General features: G+C 42.0%; 1 protein-coding gene across 3 annotated transcripts; it reads right to left on the bottom strand.

Annotated features, from left to right (window-relative positions):
* Window positions 1-289: 289 nt before the first annotated feature.
* On the bottom strand, window positions 290-27,747 carry PCTP (phosphatidylcholine transfer protein). 3 transcript variants are annotated; one of them, XM_082371932.1, is made up of 6 exons: window positions 27,546-27,744; window positions 14,492-14,609; window positions 6,738-6,817; window positions 3,601-3,754; window positions 2,662-2,729; window positions 290-1,530 (listed from the first exon to the last, which is right to left on the bottom strand). In XM_082371932.1, the coding sequence occupies exons 1-6, from the start codon at window positions 27,684-27,686 to the stop codon at window positions 1,465-1,467; spliced, it is 627 nt and encodes a 208-aa protein (XP_082228058.1). In that variant the 5' UTR covers window positions 27,687-27,744; the 3' UTR covers window positions 290-1,464. The 3 variants fall into 3 exon arrangements, with proteins under 3 accessions (XP_082228058.1, XP_082228057.1, XP_082228059.1); XM_082371931.1 differs by having other exon boundaries at window positions 3,601-3,772; window positions 27,546-27,743; XM_082371933.1 differs by lacking the exon at window positions 2,662-2,729 and having other exon boundaries at window positions 3,601-3,772; window positions 27,546-27,747.

The following is a 27,747-nucleotide window of genomic DNA, read 5'->3' as shown; positions in this document are numbered from 1 at the left end:
CCTGAGAAGATGCAGGCTTACCATTTGCTATTAGCAGCAATCCTGCCACCAAACACGGCCCCAAATCAAAGAAACCTGAAAGAAGAACAGAGCTGATTCCTAAGGCCAGTTTGAGCACCCATATCAACCCCTACTTGAGACCACTCTACACCTGGCCTTGCATGTAAGTGAGCCTAAAACTCCTTCATGTCCATGAGTTAGGTTGGATGTGACTTGCAAACCAAAGAGACCTAACAGACTTATTCTCACAGAAGGAACAAGGCAGGAAGGAGACTGCAGACAGGACAAGTATAAGTCACTCTGTATTTATTTAGTATTCAATGCACTTCCCTTTCCAGAGAGAAATTACAGAGTCTGGAGTATCCCATTTTAATAAATCCCCTGCTTCCGGCTTTGCATCCCGAATTTGTATGCCCCTTAATCAATGTTTGGTACCGTCACATACAGTGGTTAAAATTTTTCCCTGAGATTATAAGGCTGTGCCTTTGTCCACAGAATATCTTTCCCTCCAAAATTCAAGAGAAAAGTAGGAAACGGAAAGTCTTCTGGTAGTGGGAGAGGTGGATAACTTAAGTAGAATTCCTGAGAAAAAGGTGTAGAGTCAACGACACTACTAATTAATATTTCCCTGGCAGTGAACTCTTATCCTTTCAACATCTCCAAACATTCTAGAAGGGAAACTGCATAAAAAGACACTTTATCTCAATGCTGTGTGCAAAGTATGTTGGCTTCTGGTAACTGCCAGAGCAGTCTTGATGCCTCAGTGTCCAGTAAAATGCAGAGCTACTGAGGTATGGACGGCTTTCCCCAGGGGCATATGGGAAAGAGAGAAACCCAGACATGGGTGATGAGAAAAAATTGTTATCACACTATACACTTAGACCTGCAACGTTTTTCAAAATGGTTTAAAATCAGAACAGCTCATGATCCTCCACAAGTAGGAATGGGGAGAGGCTTAGTGGTTTATCATCTCAAATCAAGGCAGCAAAGCATAAGGCAAATGGACATGAATCTTCCAGTCTTGGTGCATGGAGCGTCAGTTCTGAAGAAAATGCAACTTCAGCAGGAAATCACCTCCCTGGGTTGCAAGAAATCACATGTGGGAAGGAGCCAGCTTGCCGGGATCAGTCACTCTTAGATGGTGTTGTCAGTCCTCCACCCAAGATCTCCCTAGAATGGCACAATGGATTGACTGTGTTCCTTACTGAGGACTCCCCTTTTTAAAAATAAACAAGCAAAAGTTTCCCTAATCTGACCCACATTCAACAGCGGAAGAAGGCAGTGGGTCCTGGGGAAGGGAGAGTGGGAAAGGAAGCCGGGCATCAGGCAAACACACTTGGGGACAACATGCTGGAGAGCATGCAAGACTCTGAGGACAAAAAAGTGAAAGGCAGGCTGAGCGCTGGCGGTTGTGGCACTTCCAGAGACATCATTCCACGGACACAAGGCTCCCAATTCCTTCCCTTAGGTTTTCTTGTGATAGTTCTGACAGGCTTTCGTCATGTCTTTCAAGAAGTTAGGAACTCCATTCTGCAAAGGAAAGGAGACTGTCACTTCTATGTCCTCACAGGGATTATTCCTAATTCTTCGGGATGTGGCAAAGGTAAAGGAAGATGGCTTTGGGAGTAATAAATATGACAATAGGGCCCACGAGCAGATTTCCACAGAGCGTTGCAACAGATGATGACAAAAGGTAAGATGCAGGGCACAGGTAAGGCTGAACCGCCGGTGCCACTGTTATAAGACCTTGTTGTATATTTTAACTTTTGCTAATAAAAAGCTAAGATATTTCTAAGACACCATTTTTTCAAAAGAAAAAGAAAACTCACAAATGCGATTGGGTTAGGCTGTGGGATTCTTCCAAAGAAGTGAGAGAAAGGACTTGCTTTACAGAATTAGAAAATGGTAAGGACTGGGGGCAAGAGGCAGGATATGTCATTCTTTAGTTAGTGTTGAACATTGTTCAAGATTTTCTCCAAACATTGTTCTATTTACTCCTTCTCTACAGGGTGGGAATATCCAACTCCACTTTTAAGAGGGAAGAAATTGATGGCTTCCCTAGATTATACAGTCAGAAACAAGGCCAGGATTCAAAATATCATGTGTTTGACTCAAAACTTATGTGCTTTTTCACTCTCGCAGGGAATTGGTGAGCCTTCCAGCCAGTAAGTAGGGCCTTATAAACAGACTGAATGGTCGGCATGATTCCAGGTCCTAGGCAGTCTCTAGTGATCTGGGTACCACTGTGGTTCCCTCTCCTTACAGAAAAACAAAACAACCATAAAAAAACCTGAAGGCTTCCCCAGGCTTGGACATGGCTGGTGTCTCCTGGGCCAGGTTGGCCTGTCTAACTCCTCCATAAGCAGATACAGGGTCCACAGGCACCATTGTCCCTACAAGGAGCAGGCTATTGTGATCCTGGTGCGGGGTCTCAGAGCAAAGCAGGGAGGGCTGGCATTCCAGGTAAAGATTCTTTGTCTTTTGTCCCATCCTCTGTGCTGGGTGTTGGCAACCCCAGTCCTAACCATAGTCACTCAACAGAGCTGTCTCATAAAAGAGCATCATGAGGGCTGAGACAGCGCGTCTCTTCAGCCTGACAGCCCCATGGGCTAAGTCAACATTTGTCAAACACACTTCCCCTCCTGCCTCCTGGGATCTCACCTTGGCAGCCCAGTTAACGAGCCAGGACGGAATTTGGCCACCTGGGTTATCGAAGTAATACATGAAAACTAGAGAGGGAAAGAAAGGACAATTCAAGAGGAAGAAACATGTTAGAAAGATACAATAACAAACCCTGCAAACATTCCACCTTCATATCCAGGCCCAGAAAGTAAGGAGGAATTCAAGTGGACTCGCCCCTCTGCCTTGCCTTACGGGAAACTTACATATAAACATTTTGGAAAACAGTCAAGGCACATTCTGCAGATATTTATTAAACACCTGGCAAGTGCTAGACTTGGATATAGTCTGTCATATTATTATTTCTCTCATTAATCATCTCAATCCTAAGGAGTTGATAAAATTGAACCCCAGTTTATAAATAATAAAATGGAGACTCAGAAGAGTGGGGTGACATGCCCAAGGTGGCAGATCTAACACACGTCACAACTACAGTTCAGATTTTGCCACAGCCTCAAGGCCACACTGATTCCAGTCCAGCAGGTGGCCACATGGACCCCTCCCAGCCTCTCTCCAGAGGCTGGAACTCAAGGCAGGCAGGTCCTGAGTCCCTGGGTTTTTGCTGAGCAGGAGCTGCCTCCTCAGAGATGGTCCCACCAGCCCTCCTGCCCACCCCTGGCCGGTGTGTGCATGGACAGGACCAGCCTGAATTGAGTTTCTAAACATTTTGATTCCCTTGGATGTTCTGATTTCATCTGGACGATGCAAGAGTCAGTAAAGAATGAATTGATCAGATTTAAACATCCACGCTGCATTGTAGCCAAGCTTCTGTGGTGAATTGAGTCTCCCTTGTTTCTTTTGCACCCATGCCTAAGTCTCTGACCTCAGGGAATAAGCATCCTGCATTTTACGTGCCTTGCAGCCAGTGTGGCCTTACATCGGTGGCCCTGGCTGGCGCGCCAACACGTGCCCTCCTTTTACCTTTGCTCCCCCTCTTGCCATCGCTCTGGATCGCCAGGCTCTGCTTGTACTGCTTCACCCGAATCACGCCCGATTTCTCTGGAAACTGTGGCACGGGGGTGCTCTGGGCCAGGATCACGTGGATCTTCTGTCCTTCATGGTCCAGCTCTCGCCGCTGCCGCACATAGACGTACCACACCACCAGTCAAGGTACGACATCAAGGCCAGCACCTCAGATGAGCAGAAGGAAAGCCCTCAAGCCAGAAGCAAAGGGAGATGATTCTGTTCCTCCACTTGGTGTTTGCTCCCTTGCACTGTTACTTCATTTCCTGCCTTATCTGCCTACCTGCCCTGCAAAACCATAGCTCCTCCCAACTGGTGTTCTTATTTGAGAGCGTGTATTATCCACCTGTGAATGGTTCCCTGCTGCTTTTAGTTATGTGGGGAACCCACTTCTCGTTTCTCCAAGAAGGCAATGAGATCTCAGAGGACTGGTCACTTATCAGCTGTGTGATCCTGGTTTGGTTACTCAACTTTTCTGAGATTGGTTTCCCTCTGAAAGAAAAGAGGGTACCACTGCCCTGCAGGCAGACTTGGTGGGGGCTCTAGAGAGAGACTAGAGCAGAAGCAGCCCTCAGTAAACAATGGGGCCATTGTTCTTCGTCCTCTCCCTAAGCCCTAATCACTGACCTCTATGCACAGACGATGGTCAGGAAGGGTTACTTACACCTGGAGATCATAGAAAGACACAAGAATACCTGAATATTTAGTAGGCAGATGCCCTTGCTGGTTCTGGTTCACCAAGAATCACGAAGTCATTTCAACTCAATAAACACTTACAGAATAACCACTATGTCTGTGGCACTATTATAGGGAAGATGATTTCATTTTAAGAAACAACAAGAGTCACCACTTATTGAGCCCTTACCACGTACATGCATCGTGTGCTTTACAATTAGCATCAATTTTGATCCTGAGAAAGTCCCTGTGAGTTCAGCATAAGTATCCCCATCTTACAAATGACCAAATTGAGGCTCAGAGAAGTAAAGAAACTTGCTGAAGATCCCATAGCCCAGCTGAAGTGATGGAACCTGAATTTGAACCAAGATTAGGCTCCAAAACCTGGTGAGATTTTCATAGCTACAGAGGGCTCAGCTCTTTAATGTGTTCATTAGACTTTCCAACAGTAGAATTTTAGGTTTCACAGGAGAAGGAATTAAAGCCTAAAATAATCCAAACAATCACTGTAAGTACAACACAGTTACACTTACTGCAACACCCGTGACCACAGCCCCAGGCCAGCTCAGAGGCTCTACAGCACCCACGGTGGTCTGCCCCTCCCTCAGGCACCCTGCAGGATGGTCTATTGCCCCCACTCTCTACGCACTGATGAGTAAAGCTCTTAAATGTTTTAGGGAAGGAATGAAGTTGCTTTAGTTCTGGATTTCCTCTCTCCCAAGTCTTTTATTTTTTCCTCACAGCAAATATGGTCCCACACCTTGCTTAGCTCATGTGATAGACATCACCTGACACTCCACTGAGGAAAAATTAACTTGATATATTGACTGCCATTTCACAGAGTTCTTTGAAGGGTTCGAAGGTCCAGCGTGGCACACAGTCTATGAGTGGAGAGCCACTAGTTTACTGAGGCCCAGAGAAGTGAAGGGCATTTTCCAAGGTCACAGAGCAAACCAGGAAATAAGTGCACACTCAACCTGGGATCTTTCCCTCCAAAACTAATGTTCTTTTCCATTATACTGTTCTCTATTCTAAAAATAGAACAGCCCTTGTTGGAGAGACATATGTGTATATACAAAGACTAAGAAACTCATTATGGGATTGTGTGGCACTGGAAAGCCAATGAAACCAAACTTCAAGGAGCAGCCAGTGTCCACTCCTGAGAACAGCCCCCAGCAGTATCCACATGAGGTCAGAAAGTGGTGTTGCCCTGGTCCAGATCACCTTCTCTGGTCACAGCTGGACCTGGGCCCAGGCCTGCCTCTAGTGGTGAGAAACTGATGAGAACCTGAGCAGGGTTCTGAACTTCCCTTTGCCTCAGTTTCCTTCCCTGACTGATGGGGATGATGGCTCCTACCCTGCACAGTTGTTGGCAGGAGGAGAGAAAACAACATAAAATCTAAGGGATTAAGTAACCACAATTTCTTGAAATACCTACCACCTGTATTTAGCAGTCTGTGGGAATTGTGCCAGAAATAATCTCTTATGGAGTCTATAATCTAGCTGGGCCAGGGTAGACACATACACACAAAACACACAGAAACAATACCCACAAACCACCCCGATGTCCCCTCTCTTTCTAAAGAACAATCATTTAGGAACATACAGACTCACAGAATGTTAGAGCTAGAAAAGATCCCAGCAATCATCCAGTTCAGTGGTTTCCAAGTTTTTGTTTTGTTTTTTTTAATTCCACAGACCCTTTGTTAAAAGGATTATTTATGGAAATTCAGTGTGTAAAACACTCAGCTGCTATGATTGAAGAGAACAGTGGAGTCGAAATCTCACCTATCCCCGCCTATATTCTACCCCATCTGCCCACCCAGCAAATGTCCATCAAACCCTCCCAGGCTGGCCCTAAGGGGCTTCATAGAGCCTTGGAGTGTCAGCTAAAACTCCTCACATCCATTCAAATGCTTCATATCGTAATCGAGGAAACTGAGGGGGAGAAGCATACACACAGAGTCCAGATCCAATATTCCAGGAGGAAGGGAGGTGGAGGGAGCTGGAAATGTGGGGCCTGAGTCCCAGCCCCCAGTCTGCTGCTAACCACCTGAGTGTGGGCCTCTGTCACATTGCCTCTCTGGGTCCCTACCTCCTCTCCTATAGATTGAGAGAGTGTATTGAATACTCTTTATGAAAAGTTGTTGTCAGGTCCCCAATTCTCTGGCACAAGGATTTCCTAGAAAGCTTTTCAGGAAAGTATGAGCTGCCCTCCCATGACTACAATTACAGATGCTCCACATGGTCAGGTCTGGAAAACTGAAAGCCACACAGGAAGCAACAGCTGTAGCAGATGTCTCTGCAAGAGTCAAAAACAACATTGTCCACATCTGCTGGACATACTACCATTGGGTGATGGCCATGGGGCACAGAAACACTTCAAAAGCTGAGTAATGGTGTACTTTTGGAAAGGATACATCTCTGTTGGACATGGGAAAAGGGTACTTGACTTGCCAGTAGACCACTGCTTCTCCATTGCATTCTTTTTCATAGAGTTCTTTAAAAAAAAAAAAAAAAAAGAAGTTATTGCATCTAGAAGTCTCTTTGGCTTGTATTAACAAGAAGCTTTGCCTCCCATCAGGAAACTTGCACAAGCCTCTTAGATAGCCTCATCCACCAGAGGTCAGACAGCAGAAGCAAGAGGAACTACAAACCTGCAGCCTGTGGGACAAAAACCACATTCACAGAAAGATAGACAAGATGAAAAGGCAGAGGACTATGTACCAGATGAAGGAACAAGATAAAACCCCAGAAAAACAACTAAATGAAGTGGAGATAGGCAACCTTCCAGAAAAAAAATTCAGAATAATGACGGTGAAGATGATCCAGGACCTCGGAAAAAGAATGGAGGCAAAGATCTAGAAGATGCAAGAAATGTTTAACAAAGACCTAGAAGAATTAAAGAACAAACACCTAGAAGAATTAAAGAACAAACAAACAGAGATGAACAATACAATAAATGAAATGAAAAATACTCTAGAAGGAATCAATAGCAGAATAACTGAGGCAGAAGAATGGATAAGTGACCCAGAAGACAGAATGGTGGAATTCACTGCCACAGAAGAGAATAAAGAAAAAAGAATGAAAAGAAATGAAGACAGCCTAAGAGACCTCTGGGACAACATTAAATGCAACAACATTCGCATTATAGGGGTCCCAGAAGGAGAAGAGACAGAGAAAGGACCCAAGAAAATATATGAAGAGATTATAGTCAAAAATTCCCCTAACGTGGGAAAGGACATAGCCATGCAAGTCCAGGAAGCACAGAGAGTGGCAGGCAGGATAAGCCCAAGGAGAAACACACTGAAACACACAGTAATCAGATAGACAAAAATTAAAGACAAAGAAAAATTATTGAAAGCAACAAGGGAAAAACGACAAATAACTTACAAGGGAACACCCATAAGGTTAACACTGATTTCTCAGCAGAAACTCTACAAGCCAGAAGGGAGTGGCATGATATACTTAAAGTGATGAAAAGGAGGAACCTACAACCAAAATTACTCTACAGAGCAAGGATCTCATTCACATTCGACAGAGAAATCAAAAGCTTTACAGACAAGTGAAAGCTAAGAATATTCAGCACCACCAAACCAGTTCTACAACAAATGCTAAAGGAACTTCTCTAAGTGGGAAACACAAGAGAAGAAAAGGACCTACAAAAACAAGCCCATAACAACTAAGAAAATGGTCATAGGAACATACATACTGATAATTACCTTACATGTGAATGGATTAAATGCTCCAACCAGAAGACACAGCCTCGTTGAATGGATACAAAAACAAGATCCATATATATGCTGTCTACAAGAGACCCACTTCAGACCTTGGGACACATACAGACTGAAAGTGAGGGGATGGAAAAAGATATTCCATGCAAATGGAAATCAAAAGAAAGCTGGAGTAGCAATACTCATATGAGATAAAATAGACTTTAAAATAAAGAATCTTACAAGAGACAAGGAAGGAAACTATATAATGATCAAGGGATCAATCCAAAAGAAGATATAACAATTATAAATATATATGCACCCAACATAGGAGCACTTCAATACATAAGGCAACTGCTAACAGCTATAAAAGAGGATATCGACAGTAACACAGTAATAGTGGGGGACTTTAACACCTCACTTACAGCAATGGACACGTCATCCAAAACGAAAATAAATAAGGAAACAGAAGCTTTAAATGACACAATAGACCAGATAGATTTAATTGATATTTATAGGACATTCCATCCAAAAACAGCAGATTACACTTTCTTCTCAAGTGCACACGGAACATTCTCCAGGATAGATCACATCTTGGGTCACAAATCAAGCCTTGGTAAATTTAAGAAAATTGAAATCATATCAAGCATCTTTTCTGACCAAAACGCTATGAGATTAGAAATCAATTACAGGGAAAAAAACATAAACAACACAAACACATGGAGGCTAAACAATGTATTACTAAATAACCAAGAGATCACTGAAGAAATCAAAGAGGAAATCAAAAAATACCTAGAAACAAATTACAACAAAAAAAAGATGATCCAAAACCTATGGGATGCAGCAAAAGCAGTTCTAAGAGGGAAGTTTTTAGCAATACAAGCCTACCTCAGGAAACAAGAAAAATCTCAAATAAACAATCTAACCTTACACCTAAAGGAATTAGAGAAAGAAGAACAAAAAAAACCCAAAGTTAGCCGAAGGAAAGAAATCATAAAGATCAGAGCAGAAATAAATGAAATTGAAAAAAAGAGAACAATAGCAAAGATCAATAAAACTAAAAGCTGGTTCTTTGAGAAAAACAAAATTGATAAACCATTAGCCAGACTCATCAAGAAAAAGAGTGAGAGGACTCAAATCAATAAAATTAGAAATGAAAAAGGAGAAGTTAACAACAGACACCGCAGAAATATAAAGCATCCTAAGAGACTATTACAAGCAGCTTTATGCCAATAAAATGGATAACCTGGAAGAAATGGACAAATTCTTAGAAAGGTACAACCTTCCAAGACTGAACCAGGAAGAAATAGAAAATATGAACAGACCAATCACAAGTAATGAAATTGAAACTGTGATTAAAAATCTTCCAACAAACAAAAACCCAGGACCAGATGGCTTCACAGGTGAATTCTATCAAATATTTAGAGAAGAGGTAAAACCTATCCTTCTCAAACTCCTCCAAAATATATCAGGGGGAGGAACACTCCCAAACTCATTCTACGAGGCCACCATCACCCTGATACCAAAACCAAACAAAGATACTGCAAAAAAAGAAAATTACACACCAATATCACTGATGAACATAGATGCAAAAGTTCTCAACAAAATACTAGCAAACAAAATCCAAAAATATATTCAAAGGATCACACACCATGATCAAGTGGAATTTATCCCAGGGATGCAAGGATTCTTCAATATATGCAAATCAATCAATGTGATAAACCATATTAACAAACTGAAGAATAAAAACCATATGAACATCTCAGTAGATGCAGAAAAAGCTTTTGACAAAATTCAATGCCCATTTATGATAAAAACTCTCCAGAAAGTGGGCATAGAGGGAACCTACCTCAACATAATAAATGCCGTATATGACAAACCCATAGCAAACATCATTCTCAATGGTGAAAAACTGAAAGCATTTCCTCTAAGATCAGGAACAAGACAAGGATGTCCACTCTTGCCACTATGATTCAACATAGTTTTGGAAGTCCTAGCCATGGCAATCAGAGAAGAAAAAGAAATAAAAGGAATCCAAATCGGAAAAGAGTAAGTAAAGCTGTCACTGTTTGCAGATGACATGATACTATACATAGAGAATCCTAAAAATGCCACCAGAAAACTACTAGAGCTAATCAATGAATTTGGTAAAGTTTCAGGATACAAAATTAATGCACAGAAGACTCTTGCATTTCTATACACTAACGATGAAAAATCTGAAAGAGAAATTAAGGAAACACTCCCATTTACCATTGCAACAAAAAGAATAAAATACCTAGGAATAATCCTACCTAGGGAGACAAAAGACCTGTATGCAGAAAACTACAAGACATTGATGAAAGAAATTAAAGATGATACCAACAGACGGAGAGATATACCATGTTCTTGGATTGGAAGAATCAACATTGTGAAAATGACTATGCTACCCAAAGCAATCTACAGATTCAGTGCAATCCCTATCAAATTACCAATGGCATTTTTTACAGAACTAGAATAAAAAATCTTAAAATTTGTATGGAGACACAAAAGATCCCGAAAAGCCAAAGCAGTCTTGAGAGAAAGAAACAGAGCTGGAGGAATCAGACTCCCTGACTTCAGACTATACTACAAAGCTACAGTCATCAAGACAATATGGTACTGGCACAAAAACAGAAATACAGATCAAAGGAACAAGAGAGAAAGCCCAGAGGTAAACCCATGCACCTACAGTCAACTAATCTATGACAAAGGAGGCAAGGATATACAATGGAGAAAAGACAGTCTCTTCAATAAGTGGTGCTGGGAAAACTGGACAGCTACATGTAAAAGAATGAAATTAGAAGACTGCCTAACACCATACGCAAAAATAAACTCAAAATGGATTAGAGACCTAAATGTAAGACCAGACGCTATAAAACTCTTAGAGGAAAACATAGGAAGAACACTCTTTGACATAAATCACAGCAAGATCTTTTTTGATCCACCTCCTAGAGTAATGGAAATAAAAACAAAAATAAAAAATGGGACCTAATGAAACTTAAAAGCTTTTGCAAAGAAAAGGAAACTACAAACAAGACGAAAAGACAACCCTCAGAATGGGAGAAAATATTTGCAAATGAATCAACAGACACAGGATTAATCTCCAAAATATATTAACAGCTCATGCAGCTAAATATTAGAAAAACAAACAACCCAATCCAAAAATGGGCAGAAGACCTAAATAGACATTTCTCCAAAGAAGACATACAGATGGCCAAGAAGCACATGAAAAGCTGCTCAATATCATCTATTATTAGAGAAATGCAAATCAAAACTACAATGAGGTATCACCTCACACCAGTTAGAATGGGCATCATCAGAAAATCTACCAACAACAAATGCTGGAGAGGGTGTGGAGAAAAGGGAACCCTCTTGCACTGTTGGTGGGCATGTAAATTGATACAGCCACTATGGAGAACAGTATGGAGGTTCCTTTAAAAACTAAAAATAGAATTACCATATGACCCAGCAATCCCACTCCTGGGCATATACCCAGAGAAAACCATAATTCAAAAAGACACATGCACCTCAATATTCACTGCAGCACTATTTACAATAGCCAGGTCATGGAAGCAACCTAAATGCCCATTGACAGATGAATGGATACAGAAGATGTGGTACATATATACAATGGAATATTACTCAGCCATAAAAAGGAACAAAATTGGGTCATTTGTAGAGACGTGGATGGACCTAGAGACTGTCTTACAGAGTGAAGTAAGTCAGAAAGAGAAAAACAAATATCGTATATTAACGCATATATGTGGAACCTAGAAAAATGGTACAGATGAACCGGTTTGCAGGGCAGAAATAGAGACATAGATGGAGAGAACAAATGTGTGGGCACCAAGGTGGGAAAGTGGCGGCGGGGTAGTGGTGGTGTGATGAATTGGGAGATTGGGATTGACATGTATACACTAATATGTATAAAGTGGATAAGTAGTAAGAACCTGGTGTATAAAAAAATAAATAAAATAAAATTAAAGAATTAAAAAAAAAAAAAAACCCAAGAAGCTTTGATATGATGATCCTGTAGGGATGATAAACCACTCACTCATAAGGCACAGAATTCTAGAAAAAGTCAGATTTACTACCATGGAAAGCTTGTTGCCCAGGGGCAGAGTCTAGTAGATATAAAAACAGAGTAAAAATAAAAGAACCCAACAATAATTGTTTATCATATAGCACAAACAACACTCTCAAAAAAATGCAGTGAAATAAAATTAGGCATTAAAAAATAAATTTTCAGGTTTAAAAATCAGGGAAACCACCAGATGTCACTAGAGTACCAAATGTTTTACTGTTGTGTCCTTACGCCCCCCTTTAGATTTCTTGACATATTACAGGTGTCCTGGGACTGAGCCACCCAGTCTAGTGTGTTCAATTGGGAAACGAAGGTTCCAGAGAGGGCAGTGTCCTTCCTAAACAGCTAGAAATTTGCTTAACTGTGCTAACCGTAACTTTCTTTCCTCTCTCCTATGTTGCTTTACACCACAGCTACAGGGACCAAATCTCCTTAATATCCACCATGCATATAATGCATATAGCATCAGCTCTCGTAGGGAGATAGCAAAGGAATGCTATGAAGTGCGCAGCCTCTGCCCCCAAGCTGTGCAGGAAGCTTCTAACTAACCAGTTAGAGAAGGCGCTACACCAAGGCTGCTGAAGGAACCAAGAGAGTCCCTTGAGGAGATACTAACTGTGGCAATGCGTTAATTAATTTAGCTTTTGAAAAAGTGAAATCTATTAGAAGCAGACCATGGGGTAAAGAGCTTGCCAGCCCACTGGTACAGGAGGCTGAAGATGCCCTTGAAAGGAAGGGAAGGAGCAGACATCTGTTGCTTTGCCTGCTCAGCTTTGGCTCTCCCCTTCTTGGACCAGCGTCTCATTCTCCTTTTTCTCCTTCACTATGTGGTTTAAGCAGAACTGACTCGGCGTTAATTATAGGGGTGGGATATTGATCCAGACATGGCCAAGGTGATTAGTTTAGGGAAGGCATGTGTGGACAGAGTCTTGGCTTGCCACTCTAGCAAGTTTAGGCCAAAAAGTGTTTTTTTAAAGGCTCTCATGCAGTCTACAGAACATCTAGGAGGACCAGAGTTAGGTTAGAACCTCAGGATGGCTCCAGAGAAGCCAAAATACTGCTGTCTCTGGACTGTACTCCATAGTGTGGGCTGCTGATGCCAAGTACCACACATCAGAGGCTCTTCCAGTGTCTACAGCACACGACTGAACAATGTCTGCTAGAGAGATGGACAGAGAACTTGTGGCTTCTCCCTTGAATAGGTGGCATCACAATTTCCCCTAGATAGGAAGGCTATTTGATAGCACTAAGTGACCCAAAACCATGATAAACGTCCCCAGGAAGTAAGTATATGATCCATATTGAGGCTATGAGAGCCAACCCTGGGACTCTGGCTGCATCAGTAGGAAAGTTCCTGTTCCTCTCGGGTTATGTACATGGTTAGAATGTAAGCCTGCACCCTCTGGTGGCAACTTTGCCATGACATAAGAATCTGACTGAGAATGAGGTCAACACAGAGGAAAACACAGTCAAGCTGGAGATATAAAGTATTGGATGTAGCTGACCCGGAAGCCAGACACCTATGCACTTTTCAATTCCATGAACAACAACAACAAAAAAAATGTTTTCTCCTTTTCTTACACTGGCATTTGTTAGTGCTTGGTTACTTGCAACCAAGATTCCTGACCACAGCAAGGGTCTGTCAGGGTTTCTGTGTCCCTGGGCTAGCTGCTGCGTATCTATCCTGCTGTGACTGGGATGGCAGAGTCCACTCCCCACTCTAAGTGGCAGGAAGAGCCCCTATTTAATGCTTCTCATAACTCTCCCTCACTTCTAGTGAAAATCTAAGAAGTGTAGCCAGGTGGCCAGCCTAGGCCCTTGGGGCTCTGGACCCTCCTCCCACCCTAGTTCCAGATTCTGCTACCCCAGCAACTCAACAGCACCCAACTGCTCACAGTTTTTTAATATTTCATGTTGTTTCATGCCTTCTTCACTTTACTCATGCTATTCCCTAGACCTCAGGTGCCCTTTAACCACTCACCCCCTCACCCTCTCACCTCTTCACATATAGGTATTCTTGCCATTTATAAAACTCTGATTCAACCTCGAAAACAAAGCTTGGGTACCACCTCCTCCAAGAAGCCTTCCATGACCACCTAGGTTTATGAGATGACAACAAACTTATAATAAGAACAAAGCAGCCCTCAGAGCAAACTGGAGAGTGACTCTAATAGTATGCAAGGAGCAAATCCTAAGATTAGCAAAGTCACATTTTAACCTAGAACTTTAAGACTTATGCCAAAATTAAAAATGAAACATAATACAGTAAAAATTAAACCTTTTGCTTACTGCTGGCTAGAATAAATAACATTAGATTCTACTTTCTAATTGGTTTTGTTAGATTGTAGGTGTCACTCACCTTTAACATATTGGTCCCACTGTTTTCTATAGTCTAAGTCCACATAGACATCTGCAAGTAGACCCGGTGAGCAATCCTCCAGAACGCCAAAGACCTTATACTCATACAATCCAGTCTGCTATAAAACAAGAACAGATAGAAACAACCTATTGATTCCCAGGTTGAGATTACACAGCATATGAAAAACAGCTGTTCATGCAGCACCATTACTGAGCACCTCCTCTTGGTCTTAGTGAAACAATAGTGAAAAAGCAGATGAGGAGCCTGATCTCATGGGTCTTATATTTGGCCTTAGGCATTGGAGGTGGTGACAGCTATATGCTATCCAGGTAATTTAAGTAGGATAAAAGAGGGTTATGTGATAAATGGTGTCTAGTTTTGGTGGGCTGGTGCTGCGTCCTATATCATCGGGTGTTCAGGAAATGTCTCTATGAGGGATTTATCAGAACGGTTTCTTCTAAATATTCTAAGGATCCAGCCATGGGAAGATGAGGAAAGCCCACTTCTGGTTGGGAGGGGGCCCGATGGTTTGCCTTACTCACAGAACACAAAGTCAGGGGGTCCAGAGAACTGTGATGGGGGAGAGTGGTAGGGGCTGAGGTCAAAGAGGTAGTAGAGGCCATGCCCAGAGGGCTTTGTAAACCAGGGTAAAGGGGTAAAAAATTTTTTATAATTGCTATGGAAAACCAACAAATAATTTTAAATATGGGAATGACTTTAAATAGGGGATGACTTTTAAAAGATGATTCTTGCTGCTTGGTAGAAAATAGATCATAAGGGAGCAAGGAGATGGGTTAGAACAGCGGTCCCCAACTTTTTTGGCACTAGGGACCGGTTTCGTGGAAGACAATTTTTCCACGGACCAGGGTGGAGGATGGTTTCGGGATGATTCAAGTGCATTACATTTATTGTGTACTTTATTTCTATTATTATTACATTGCAATATTTAATGAAATAATTATATAACTCACCCTAATGCAGAATCAGTGGGAGCCACGAGCTTGTTTTCACTTGCCATTCACTGATAGGGTTTTGAAATGAGTCTGCAAGCAATTGCTTTATTATGGTCTCTGTGTAGTCAAACCTCTCTGCTAATGATAATCTGTATTTGCAGCCACTCCCCAGCGCTAGCATCACGGCCTCAGCTCCACCTCAGATCATCAGGCTTTAGATTCTCATGAGAAGCAGGCAACCTAGATCCCTCACGTGAGCAGTGTACAGTAGGGTTTGCACTCCTATGAGATTCTAATGCCACTGCTGATCTGACAGAAGGCGGAGCTCAGGCGGTAATGCGAGCGATGGGGAGCAGCTGTAAATACAGATGAAGCTTCACTCGCTCACCTGCCGCTCACCTCCTGCTGTGCAGTGTGGTTCCTAACAGGCCACGGACCGGTACCAGTCTGTGGCCCGGGGGTTGGGGACCCCTGAGTTAGAAGACCAGTGCAATGGTCCAGAAAAGAGATGATGGTGATTAGACAGTAAGGTAACAACAGTGATGGGGAGAAGTCAGTGATTTAGGGACACATTTTGGAAGTAATGTCGACAGGAATTGCTGACAGACTGACCGTGGGGACAGAGAAAACAAAGAGTTGAGGATAATTCTTATAATATTTGCTTAAACAACCAGGTATATGGGAGATCCATTTTCTAAGACAGAGAAAACTTGCAGAGGAGGTGATTTGTGGACTGCAGGGTAACCAAGAGTTCTACCTTGGGCAAGTTGAGTTTGAGATGCTTATTAAACATCCATGTAGGGGTATCATATAGGTAGCTAGCATTCAGGGTTCAGACTACTGTTTTAGATATCCATGGGGCGTAATGAAACCCAACACGTTGTTTTACCAATTCCAAGACAGAATTTTTCTATAAGTGACTTTTTTTTTTTAAGTCTTTATTGAATTTGTTACAACATTGCTTCTGTTTTATGTTTTGGGGTTTTGGCCACGAGGCATGTGGGATCCTAGCTCCCCAACCAGGGATTGAACCCTCCCTCATCCACTAAAATTGGAAGGCGAAGTCTTAACCACTGGACTTCCAGGGAAGTCCCTATAAAAGACTTGTGTATAAAAGAATGAAAAGGGGGCAACACACCAGCCTCAAATCATACTAGTCCCTTTTATTCAGTAAAAGACCATATCTAGATTCCTAAGTACAAGAGATTTTCCTTGTTTTCATGTTAAGCCATATTCTGTGAGGGTTCTGGGCTGGAGTTGGTGACACTACACGCTTCACTCTCCGTACAATGGCAGCTAACAATTCCTGAACCTCACCTTGTCTAAAGGCTCTATTGTTAAAATTAAATCAATGTCTCTTAATTTCAGTGCAAAAGCAAACAAACAAAAATGAAGCTTTTATATGTATTCATATTTCCACATGCTAACGCAATCTGATTGGCTAATCAAACATGAATGAACCCATCTTCTTAAACACCATTCCAGGGACTTATCTGAGGTCAAGGGGTAAACATGGGGAATCTTTCTAGAGATCCTGAGGCTTCAAGTGTCTCCTGACTCAGGTGGCATAACCCAGGGATAAGCATATCCCAGTTTAGGAATCTCAGATGTATATGAAAGTACCTGGCAGGATATGGAAGGTAAAATTGAAACTGAATTCATAAGGATGTTTCAGTTCCAAAAGTATGTGGCTTTATACCAAGGGTTTCCAACCAGCAAATGACAAACTGGTAGGTCTGACCTCCTTTTATGCTGTACCATGGATGCCCCATAGGAAAGGCAGGACTCAAGAGAAACATCTCCTTCCCCTCCTGTCCCCTCCCCTCAAGCTCACAGATAGAAAGATAGTGAGGGATTGTACACACCACACATCTACACCCACACACATTTTAATGTCTTAGGAGCAAGACAATTAGCTTCTGTTCAGTAGTACTGGGTCCCCATTTTCTACACATACTAAGCAAAAGGGATAATTATGTATAGAGATAATGACCTCCCCAACTTCACATGAGTTACCTTTGGTTATCTGGATGAATTAAGACAGTTTTCTAGAATTGGTTCCCATCCCTCTGAATATAGTTTCAGCCCTAGTAACCTCAGTCTTGTACATATCATAGAAAAGAAAAACAGAAAGCTCTCTAGGAAGAGAAAAATAGAAAGATGTGATTAAACTGAATACCAAAGAATGAACTATTGTGACAACTTCCTTTAAACACTTCCTTCTTGGCAGAACTGAGAAATGCCAGAACTCCAGAGGACAAAATGCTTTGTGACACCTTTTCTAGTCTATCAATAAAATGTTCTTTTCAGGCTCTGAGCAACCCCACCCAAATTCTTGGATCAAAGCCCTTTTTCACCCCTTATTTCTTTCAAAAGAGGGTCTCAGCAAACATACTCACATTTTCATTATATCTTTTACAAAATAAAGTGATTTTTTTATAATTATAGAAATAATTCATATTCATTAAGGAAAATTAGAAAATGCCAAAAATAATAAAGAAAATTAAAATGACGTGAAATTCCATAATCCTCAAGTATCCATTGGTAATATTTGACATTTTTTTGAGTAAATAAATACTTCTACGTGTTATAAAATGGGAGTAAGGTGGTATAAACAGCTTGTATTCCTATTTTTAACTATATTATTTTGAAACTATGGAGCAATAACAACTAATTTAATTATTCTTGTAAGTTATTTCTGTTTCCATATATTTTCACAATTATGAACATTGCTGGAAAAATGATTCTGTATGGACAAACTTGGTTCATAATTCTAACATTTTCACAAGGAAAGCAAATTCTTCCTTAGAGATAAATTTTAGGGTAAAGGACATTAACATTTTAATGCTCTTTTTACTTTTTCTAAACCTTTAAGAAAAAATTTTTACCTATTTATACTCTCACCAGTAGCAAAGGAGCATCTTACCAGGATTAGGTACCATTGTTTGTACAAACAATTTAATAGAAAAAGAACATAAACCTTAGTTTTATTTGGGCAATGTTTCTAGTATTGCCCACATAAAACTTCAGTATTTAGTCTCTTTCAAATTAGAGATATAATTCCTGTACAACATTTGTTGCAGATACGTTTCCAAACATACTAACATGTCAATAAATTACTCCAAACAAGTTTACTGAAGAGGTTCTTGGCTTTTCCCGAAGGTCCTCCAGAAAACCACTTCTAAAAATGGCTCAATTTTTTTTATCTAAAGTAAAACACACTGCATGATTTTCTAATGCTCCATTTATAGGATATTTAATTTCCTATACTTGAGATGGTAAAGGAATTACTCAATGGTAGAGAATCAGTCAATATCATGTGTAGAATATAATTCCCAGAAGAAACAGAAGATTCGTTATAGCATATACTCTCTTTCTTATTAAGAGAACCCCTATGGCTGTGTGCACAGCTAAAAACTTTCCTGGTCTCCTATACAAGTAGAGGTAATAGCCATAAGACACCTCCCTCTTGTTTTGAATATGTATATGATTCTGGAGCTGCAGCAGCTATTTTGTGACTAAAAGACAACAAACATGAGAAAGCAGAGTGAAAATATTCAAAGAGTTTTATTAACGTCGTTGATCAGCTAAACCAATGCCAGCAACTGCTGACCTCTGAACTACTTGTTAGGTGAGAAAAATGAACCCCTCTTTGTTTAAGTCATTGTTAATCCAGTTTTCTGTACTTGCAGCTAAAAGCAATCCTAATTATTACAAGTAGTTCTTACTGAGAATTGTACTTGAGTTCTGTCATCCCAGAAAACAGTAGAGGTTAAGAAAATCTCCCACCCTTTGGGTTCCAGAAAACAGCTTATCACAAAAGAACCACCTTTCCCCTCATGACTTAGATGAGACTCACATACACACCCCTTGTTTACCTATCACAAGGCCAGACATAGAGCCTCTAAATTCCCTTTCACTGCCCTGTAAATGATTAGCTAAACTGCTTATTCCACTGATCAATTGGAACAAAATACTTGTTAACCAAGCTAGTTAAGCACCCCTCCTTCCTCCAGACCCTAAACTTTGGCCCAGCCTCAGCCTGAGTCAGCATCCAGCACCTCCTGAGAACGGACTGGCCTCAGGGTAAGATATTCTCTGTTCTATTCTCCAGTCAGGCCACCTTCATCTCACTTGCCCACACATGGCTTCTAGCCTTGCTGACTTCTCTCTATAAAAGAAAGACCTTTCTGCCTCACTTCTGAGATACTCGTGGATCTTATGGTCAAAGTATTCTCTCTACTACAATAACCCCCAACCCTAAGTCCAGGTTTGCTTTTTCTTTAACATTATTTTAAGTAGAAAAGTAGACTGACAAAACATTACAAGCAAACATGACTATGTGTAAAACATTAAAATAGTACAGAAATACATAAGCATTACTAAAATGAATTGTCAAGGAAGAGAAGAGATAATGGACACTATGAATGGACATTAAATTGAAGCATATTTAATTTTGCACAGATATCTGAAACTTCACACACACTATCATAGAAAGTTCCACCTCCTTCCACTATGTAACTCAGAAAAAATTTATGGACCCACTATGTTCTTGGCCCTGAGAAAACAATCAGGCATAGTCTTATACTTGGTTTTTCAGCTTGGAATGTATTTCCTTTGGTGATCTGTCAGCAGTCACTGCAACAATCATGTATTACGCATTTGAAGTCTTCCAGTCACTTGGACCTGCTGTAAGTTCTTTCAATAACACTAGCATTTGTTTCTCTAAACACGGTGCAGTTTTCAGTTTTATATTCATTATGTCATATAATCTCAACATAGCCCTGTGGTATCAATAGGGGCATTGGTGTCATCTCCACCTTTACATGAGGAAATGAAGCTCAAAGGGGCTACATTAGTTGCCTGAGTCCTACAGTTAGCACTTGGGACAGCCAGAGAGAGGGTGACACCAGCCCCTTCTTCTGCCCACAAAGTCTTCTAATTTAGCTCTATTCTCTCTGCACATTTGCTCCAAGCCACTGTTCCAAATGACAAGCTAATAATTTCAGTAAAGACAACACAAGCTCTTAGAGCTGGAAGGGGCCTTAGACCCTTATGGAAAAGGTGACAGTGACTCGCCAAGAGTCAGCTGATGACTCTTGGTGGCAAAGCGTGGTTGGGAAACTGTTCCTTGCAGCCCCCAAGCCAGTGTTCCTGCACCAGACCACCCAGGATGGACCTCCCACTGAGATACTCCCATGAGTCCTTCAGCCTGGTGTGTTTGTCCAATAGGCCTCCAACAGCCAGAAGAGGTATTTTTTAGATGCTGCTTCTGGGGGATTGAGACAAGGAAAAAGGAAAAGGCAGGAATGGAGAAAGGATAAATATTATCACTTTCAATGAGCTAGAGCTGTGGTATTTTTCCATATATTATTTCAGAGTCATCTCAAAACTCCCGTGCCAGGAAATACAGCGTGGCATTTATAGAATGGGCTTGGAGTCACAACCCGGGTATGGTCTAAGCTCTTCCACCTACTAGCCTTGCTTTCCTCAGCTGCAAAGTGGGTCTAATAAGAGTTTCTACCTAGGGGAATGATTATGAGGATTAAATTAGATAATCCATCTAAAGCTCTTACTGTGGTGTCCAGTACTAGTAATAAGTACTTAGTAAGTACTAATAAGGTAGGTGTAATAATGATCTCCTTTTTCCAGATTAAAGAACTGATAATTCAGAACTGTAATGTAATGCACATTTTACAGGAACTAACATCTATGCAGGACCTGCTCTAAGCTGGGCACTGTACTTGGAGATTAATACTTATAATAACCCTATGAAATAAGCATCTCATTATCTCCACTTTATCAGTGAAGAAGCGGAAGGGGTGTGGAGGCATGCTTTAGCAATTTGCTACTGTCATCACTAATTTTTGAGATGTTCTGTTATTCTGGCTTACTAGTCTAAAAATCAAGCTGTTACATTTCTTACCAATTGTAATTCAAATGCATTTTTTTTATTTCAATTTTTTTAATTGCATTCATAGAGTTAAAATAGGTTGAGAAACATTGCTGCCAATAGTTCACTTATTTGTCCTAAGCAGAATAAATTCTGTAGCGCTAATGTGTTTACATATGAGAAATACCAAAGTGTCACAATGTTTGTATTTAACATTTGCAATTCCTACACAGGAGTAATCCCACAGAGGAGTAATCCCCACTGTTCCTAAACCCTGACACTTCACCTGCAGAAAGGCATCACTCATTCTCTTCAATTATGGTGTTTATCCACATTTACATCACTAACTACAAGACAGCCTTGGTGAATCACATCTCTCTAATCCTATAAATGCACCCTCGAGTGTGCACTGAATTTTCTTTGCCTCTCATAGAAGAGCTCATTTCCATTCCTCAGGGCCCAGGACACCTCTCCAATCTACCACTGTGGAAGCTGCCCAACTCCAGCCCTCTGTGGCAAGTAACAGGCTCAGAAGGTGTGAAAAGTAAGCATTTTTCACCAACAAGAATCACTCCTAATGGCAGATGTCAACGCTGTAGCTGCCACTGGGCAGTGTGTATGAAGAAGACTGTATGAAGAAAGACGGCTGACTAAATCAGATTCAATATTTGAGGTCTCTCCAAGAACACATGGCAGGTTTAATCCTGAAGGACTGCAGATAGCTAGGTAAGATAACACTGATAGCTAATGCTTGTTGAGTACTTACTGAATACCAGGACCTGGGCTGAGTGCATTACAGGGGTCATCCCATTTAATCTACGCAATGAAAATATGAGGTTGTGGACCATTGGTAAACTCATTTTACAGACAACAAAACTGAGGATTAAAGAAGTTCTGAGTAATTCCTGGAAAAGTTAAGTCTGTAGAGACAGGAAGTAGCTTGGTGGTTGTCTGGGATTGGGAATGGGAACAGGGGATGACTGCAAATGGGCAGGAGGTTTCTTTGGGGGTAACACACATGTTCTAAAATTAGACTTGGGGAAGGCTGCATGACTCCATAAATTTACTAAAAATCAGTGAACTGTACACTTAAAATGAGTAAATTTTGTGGTACTTAAATGATACCTCAAAAAAGCTATCAAAATAAAAATAGAAGGTTATGAAACCCACCCAAGGTCACACAACTAATGAACTTGAAGTTCATTAGTTGCAACAGAACCTGGACTTGAAGCCAGCGATGTGACCGCAGAGTTCAAAGGCTATGATCCTGCCTCAAATAGTCACTGACCTCTCCAAACATGTCATTAGATAAATTAATAAGCTCTCAGGGTGCATATAGCATTAGGGTGACCATATAATTTATCATTCCAACCAGAACACTTTTGAGTGAGAGAGGTGTTGTAAAATGTTTCACCAGGACAAGTGTAAACCAGGCCTGTGGTGGGTATATCGGGATATAGATCACCCTTGCTATATCTCACAACCAAATACCATTCAATTTACAAGGTGCTTCAAAATGTATCCTCTCAATGGATCCTTGTACAAACTTGGCAGGACAGGAATTATCTCCAGCTTGTAGATTGGGAAGCAGAGACTCAGCTAGGGTCTTAGGTTCATAAATCCTAAAGTGACAGGGCAATTAGGCATCAAAACTATACGTTAGACCAGGGTTGCTAAATCTGTCATGCTGGCTATTTTTCACAGTCCACAAGCTAAAAATGGTTTTTACATTTTTAAGTGGTTATATAAGTCAATACATAATTACCTCCATTTTGCCTCTTAGCCTGTAAAGCCTAAAATATTTTCTATTTGGCTCTTTACATAAAAAAATTCACAATCCCTGCTTTAGACCATTGCCACCACCACTTCTAAAACATACACCCCAGGAAAACTCTGAATTACTAGAGTTGTATTGCAATTCCACATGCAAGAGAGAAATCTTTGTGTCATAAGCCCCAAATATATTATATTTTATTTTGAATCACATGGTGGTTGACCATCTAAGCTCAGACCACCCTTCAAAGTAAATCTGCCAATCTTGAGCACACCATACAGGAGAAACGCCAAAAAATCTTAAATAAATCAAACTCAGAAAACCAAAGAGAAAAAGAAAATCTTGAAAGATGCTGTAGCAGGAGGGATGGGGGAGCACTTTACCTACAGAGGAATACAGATGAGAATTACAACAGACATCTCCTGAGAATCCACCCTGCAAAAAGAGGGTGGAGTGAAATATATAATATTTTGAAAGAAATAAGTTACTGACTAGAATTCTACATCCAATGAAACTGTCCTTCAAGAGTGAAGAAGAAATAAAAACTTTTTCAGACAAATAAAAACTGAGGGAGTTCATCAGTAGCAGACCTCCTCTGGAAGGAATGTTAAAAGAAGCTTTTCAGGCAGAAGAAAAATGGTATAGGTCAGGCGCTCAGATCTACGTAGCAAAAAAAGTGCCTGTTTTATTGTCTTAAAGCTTCTGGAAGGCATGAACTTTGTCTTATTCATCAGGCGTCACCAGGGCTTAGCAAAATGCAGGCACACAATAGGTCCTGAAAGACTGCTTGAATGGGTCATGAACCAATATTTTGGAGGTTTCTTCTCACTAGGACACATTCAAACAGCCCAAAGGCAGCTGTGGAGCACAAAGTTCGACTTATACCGGCAGACGGAAGTGGGGGATCCTACTCATCCCTCCCCCTTCATTCCCCCAAATCTAAATCTTGGGACCAGCATCTTCATACTGCCTCACACCACACCCTCATCCTGAGAGACAAGTGAGGAGAGGGAGAACTGAGGCTCTGACATTTCCATCCAGTTGTACGCTCAGGAAAGATGAAATAGGAGAGAGACAGAGACAGAGAAAGATACAGACAGAGAGGCAGAGACAGAGAGAGAGAGAGACAGAGAGAGAGTTAGCCTCGATCAGCGGCAGGAAGTAGAAGGAGGCAACACATGGTGTTCAGCTTTAAGACATGGTGGCCCTACCCATGAGTAAATATGGCTCTGTAAGTGTCCTGGGTGCAACAATTGTTCCATCAATCACACTGGTACCTACTCCTCCCTTAAGAAAGAGGCAGAAGGGTGGGAGAAGGGAGCAGAAGAGTCTTATCATCCGGAAGTAAAGAAGCCCATGATGCAAATTGGATTATGATCCCACCTGGGGAATGGGAGTAGAAGCTTCTCATCCATCGAGGTAAATCTGTTCTCATGGCATTTAAATCTCTGCTTCCCTCCAAAAGGCCAAACTTTCTCTCAGTCCAGCCTGGCTAACCACAGAGTTTTCCCAGTAAATCCAGGCTCTCAGTACTTTAGAAGGTCAACAGTATAGGAAAGAACAGTCCCTAGGAAAGTACTGTCTGCTCCTCACCAAACTCATTGATTAGAAGACCTATGAGAGGACAAAGGCAGTCCCTTCTCACAGTGCCAGACACTTGGTTTAAAAACATAAGAAGTCAAGCGCTCAGCCAGATCTTTTCAGTCCAACACTTTCTTGGTCTAAATCAATGATGTGAGCCTCTGCACACCAGTTTCACACCATCTATTGGCAGTTCACAGTGCCTACTGGCATGGTAACTAGCCTAAAGCTCCAGCGAGATCTGACTGCAGATCCCTGGGAAAGTTTTTGTAAGTAACCCATGGCCTTTCTCTCCAGGGGAACTTCTCAACACTGTTCAGGGGACCACATTCACTCCCAAGTGACCACTAATTTAAAAATCAGGGAGAGTGAGTCTTAAAGTGGGCATTGCTTTTGTCTTAAGATACTCTTTTTTCTCACCCTTACCTTTCAGTTCCCACTGCTTCTCATCTCTAGGGCCCTCTCCTGCCTCTCAATGTCAGAACCCCCTTGAGCACCATGCAAGATGCTCCCCATATATCAGTGGTTCTCAAAGTATGGTCTGTGGACCAGGAGCTTCAGCATCACTTGGCAACTGGTTAAAAAGAAAGAAAGAAAGAGAGAGGAAAGAAAGAAAGAAAGAGAAAGGAAAGAAAGAAAGAAGAAAGAAAGAGAGAAAGGAAGGAAGGAAGGAAGGAAGGAAGGAAGGAAGGAAGGAAGGAAGGAAGAAAGGAAAGAAAGAAAGAAAGGAAAGAAAGAAAGAAAGAAAGAAAAAGAAAGAAAGAAAAGAAAGAAGGAAAGAAAGAAAGAAAGAAAGAAAGAAAGAAAGAAAGAAAGAAAGAAAGAAAAGGAAGAAAGAAAGAGGAAGGGCTTATACCCAACACAACAGGGCATCTTGAAATTTAATACAGATGGAGATCAAGGTGGCCCTCCATCCTAGCTATTGAGGCTCAAGGGCACATCTCTGGGAATTGTACAGCCTCCAACTTACGGAAGTTCTCTGGAAAGACTTGTAGCTTACGTCAATGTACCATGACTGCCCTCACACCCAGAACGGGTGGAAATAAGACTTACAGTTGGTAGGGATAGGAACTATTCTGAATACCACTCACATCCTCCCCACAGGAGGGAGATGGGACCTGCTATATAACAATACACAATGGAGACAATACATAATACAATGCCAGTCACTCTGTCTCAGCTCAAGCAGTGGATGTTGTGCGATAAAAGGCACAACGTCAAAAGAGCACAAGCCCTTGGGGGGAGGTGAGGGGAGTAGCCAGGGTTGACTGGAGGACAGGAGGGGTATGGACGAGTCATGGGAGGTAAAGCTGGAAATGTGAGTTGGGACCAGCCTAGTACCACATGCGTAGCCCACCTGGCAGCACTTGCCCTCTTTCAGAGTCAGTGTAGGAGCATATTTACAGCACAGGTCTGGAGCTAGATAGCTGAGTTCCAATCCCAGTTTGAGTCTTGAGCAATCAACTTAACCTTTCCACATATCCATTACCAAACTGGTAAAAAGGTGATAGTCACAGTACCTTACATATACATACATAGTAACTTACAACATGGGGTTGATGTGAGGATGAAGTCAATGCCTGCAAAGTACTTAAACAGTGCCTGGAGCCTAAGAAAGCATGCAATGTGTTAGCTATTACTGTAGGTATTATTATTATTAATTCTGCAATCAACAGGGCCACTGGAAGGGGACTGATAAGATCACAACCTCTCCTTCAGGTGCTTGATTGGGCTGTAGTGTGTAGGATGGAAGGGATCAGAGAGGTGGAAGGCCAAGAAGCTAGTCTGGAAGTCACTGCAATTCTAGGTAAGAGGTGCCACTCAGAGTAGCAAAGGTAAAGGAAAGAAAGGGAAGGGAAATGGACCAGACATCAGATACATCTGAGCAGTGAACTGACAACACTTGGCAAATGCCTGGGCGTGGCTGGTGCGGAAAATGAAATGGTCAGAAGATAAAAGGATGTTGTCTGAAAACATGTCCATGTTTGCACCAAGGTAACTGCTGAAATGACATTAAGAAATTAATTCTGCCTGCCCTAGACTGAACTTCCTGCTCATCCTGTTGTACCCAGTGACCTAGTACTCACAGACATTCAGAGCTCCTCCCTTCTCGAACACTCTATAATCTTCTGATCCTCTGCCAGGAAACCTCAACTTCACTTACCTTGTCTAAAGGTAACTTTTATGCTATTTGCCATGCAGCTACCAGCACACAGAGCAACTGATGACTGGCCATCATTCCACCTGGCTCCAAAGGCCTCCAGGCAGGCCCCCAACTCCATTCCTCCTACCCTTTTAATCTTTCTCCCGGGAAGCTTCAGACAAGTTATTAAGTCCAATGTACAAGGAAGCGGGGAGCATCCAAACGAAGCAAGTCAGTAAAATGACTAGAGTTGACAGTAGGTCCCTTCTCAGCAACACTCCTCTCCCCACACATAGCACCCTGCACATCCACTCTCTGAAAAGTCCACTCTTTTTTCTACCTGTATTCAATCCTAAAATACTTCCCACCCCACAGACACCACTGGCATCCACCCGGGAGCGGGGCTCCACGTCCCTTGCAGGCAAGTGCATGGAGCTAAGAATCAGCAGACCCACCTTTTAACTCTTTCAGTAAGTTGTAACAAACGACTTGCCCTGTCGGGCCTCAGACCTGAGACTAAATTCTGATGACCTCCCCACTCCCCGCGACCAGCAGGGGGCAAAGTCAGCGGGAGGCACCCCCAGAGCTAGCTCCTCTGGGCTCCAGAAGACCCGCGAGGTCCGCACTTCTGGCTGCAGCCCCGCACTCCCCGCGGTCAGGGGAACCCCGTATGCTGTCGCCCCGTGGTCCTCCAGCGGGCCGACAGCTACCTGGTCCAGCAGCCGGTAGATGCTGATACCGAAGGTCTCCACCAGCAGCTCCCAGTCGGCCCCGGAAAGTGCGGGCTGCTGAAGCTCAGCGCAGGCTTCCCGGAACTGCTCCTCAGAGAACCCGCCGACCCCAAGGTCCATCGTTCCGCAGCAGCTGCTTCTCAGCCTGCTGGGAAGGCCAAGGACAGGCTAGGTTCGTGTT

This window comes from Balaenoptera borealis (genome assembly GCF_965194805.1).
Source record: "Balaenoptera borealis genome assembly, chromosome: 20".
In the NCBI taxonomy this organism is placed as follows: domain Eukaryota; kingdom Metazoa; phylum Chordata; class Mammalia; order Artiodactyla; family Balaenopteridae; genus Balaenoptera; species Balaenoptera borealis.
Note: the sequence above shows the minus strand (reverse complement) of the source record. Positions and strands in the feature narration are given on the sequence as shown.

What these genes read in the sequence shown, in the direction of transcription:
- PCTP (XM_082371931.1), bottom strand. Translation starts at nt 27,686, where the DNA reads ATGGACCTTGGGGTCGGCGGGTTCTCTGAGGAGCAGTTCCGGGAAGCC. An exon ending in TCTACCGGCTGCTGGACCAG is followed by an intron (nt 14,610 to 27,545) that starts GTAGCTGTCGGC and finishes CTTGTTTTATAG; the next exon opens with CAGACTGGATTGTATGAGTA. An exon ending in TTCCCATGTCCAACAGAGAT is followed by an intron (nt 3,773 to 6,737) that starts GTATCCTTTCCA and finishes CTGGTGGTGTGG; the next exon opens with TACGTCTATGTGCGGCAGCG.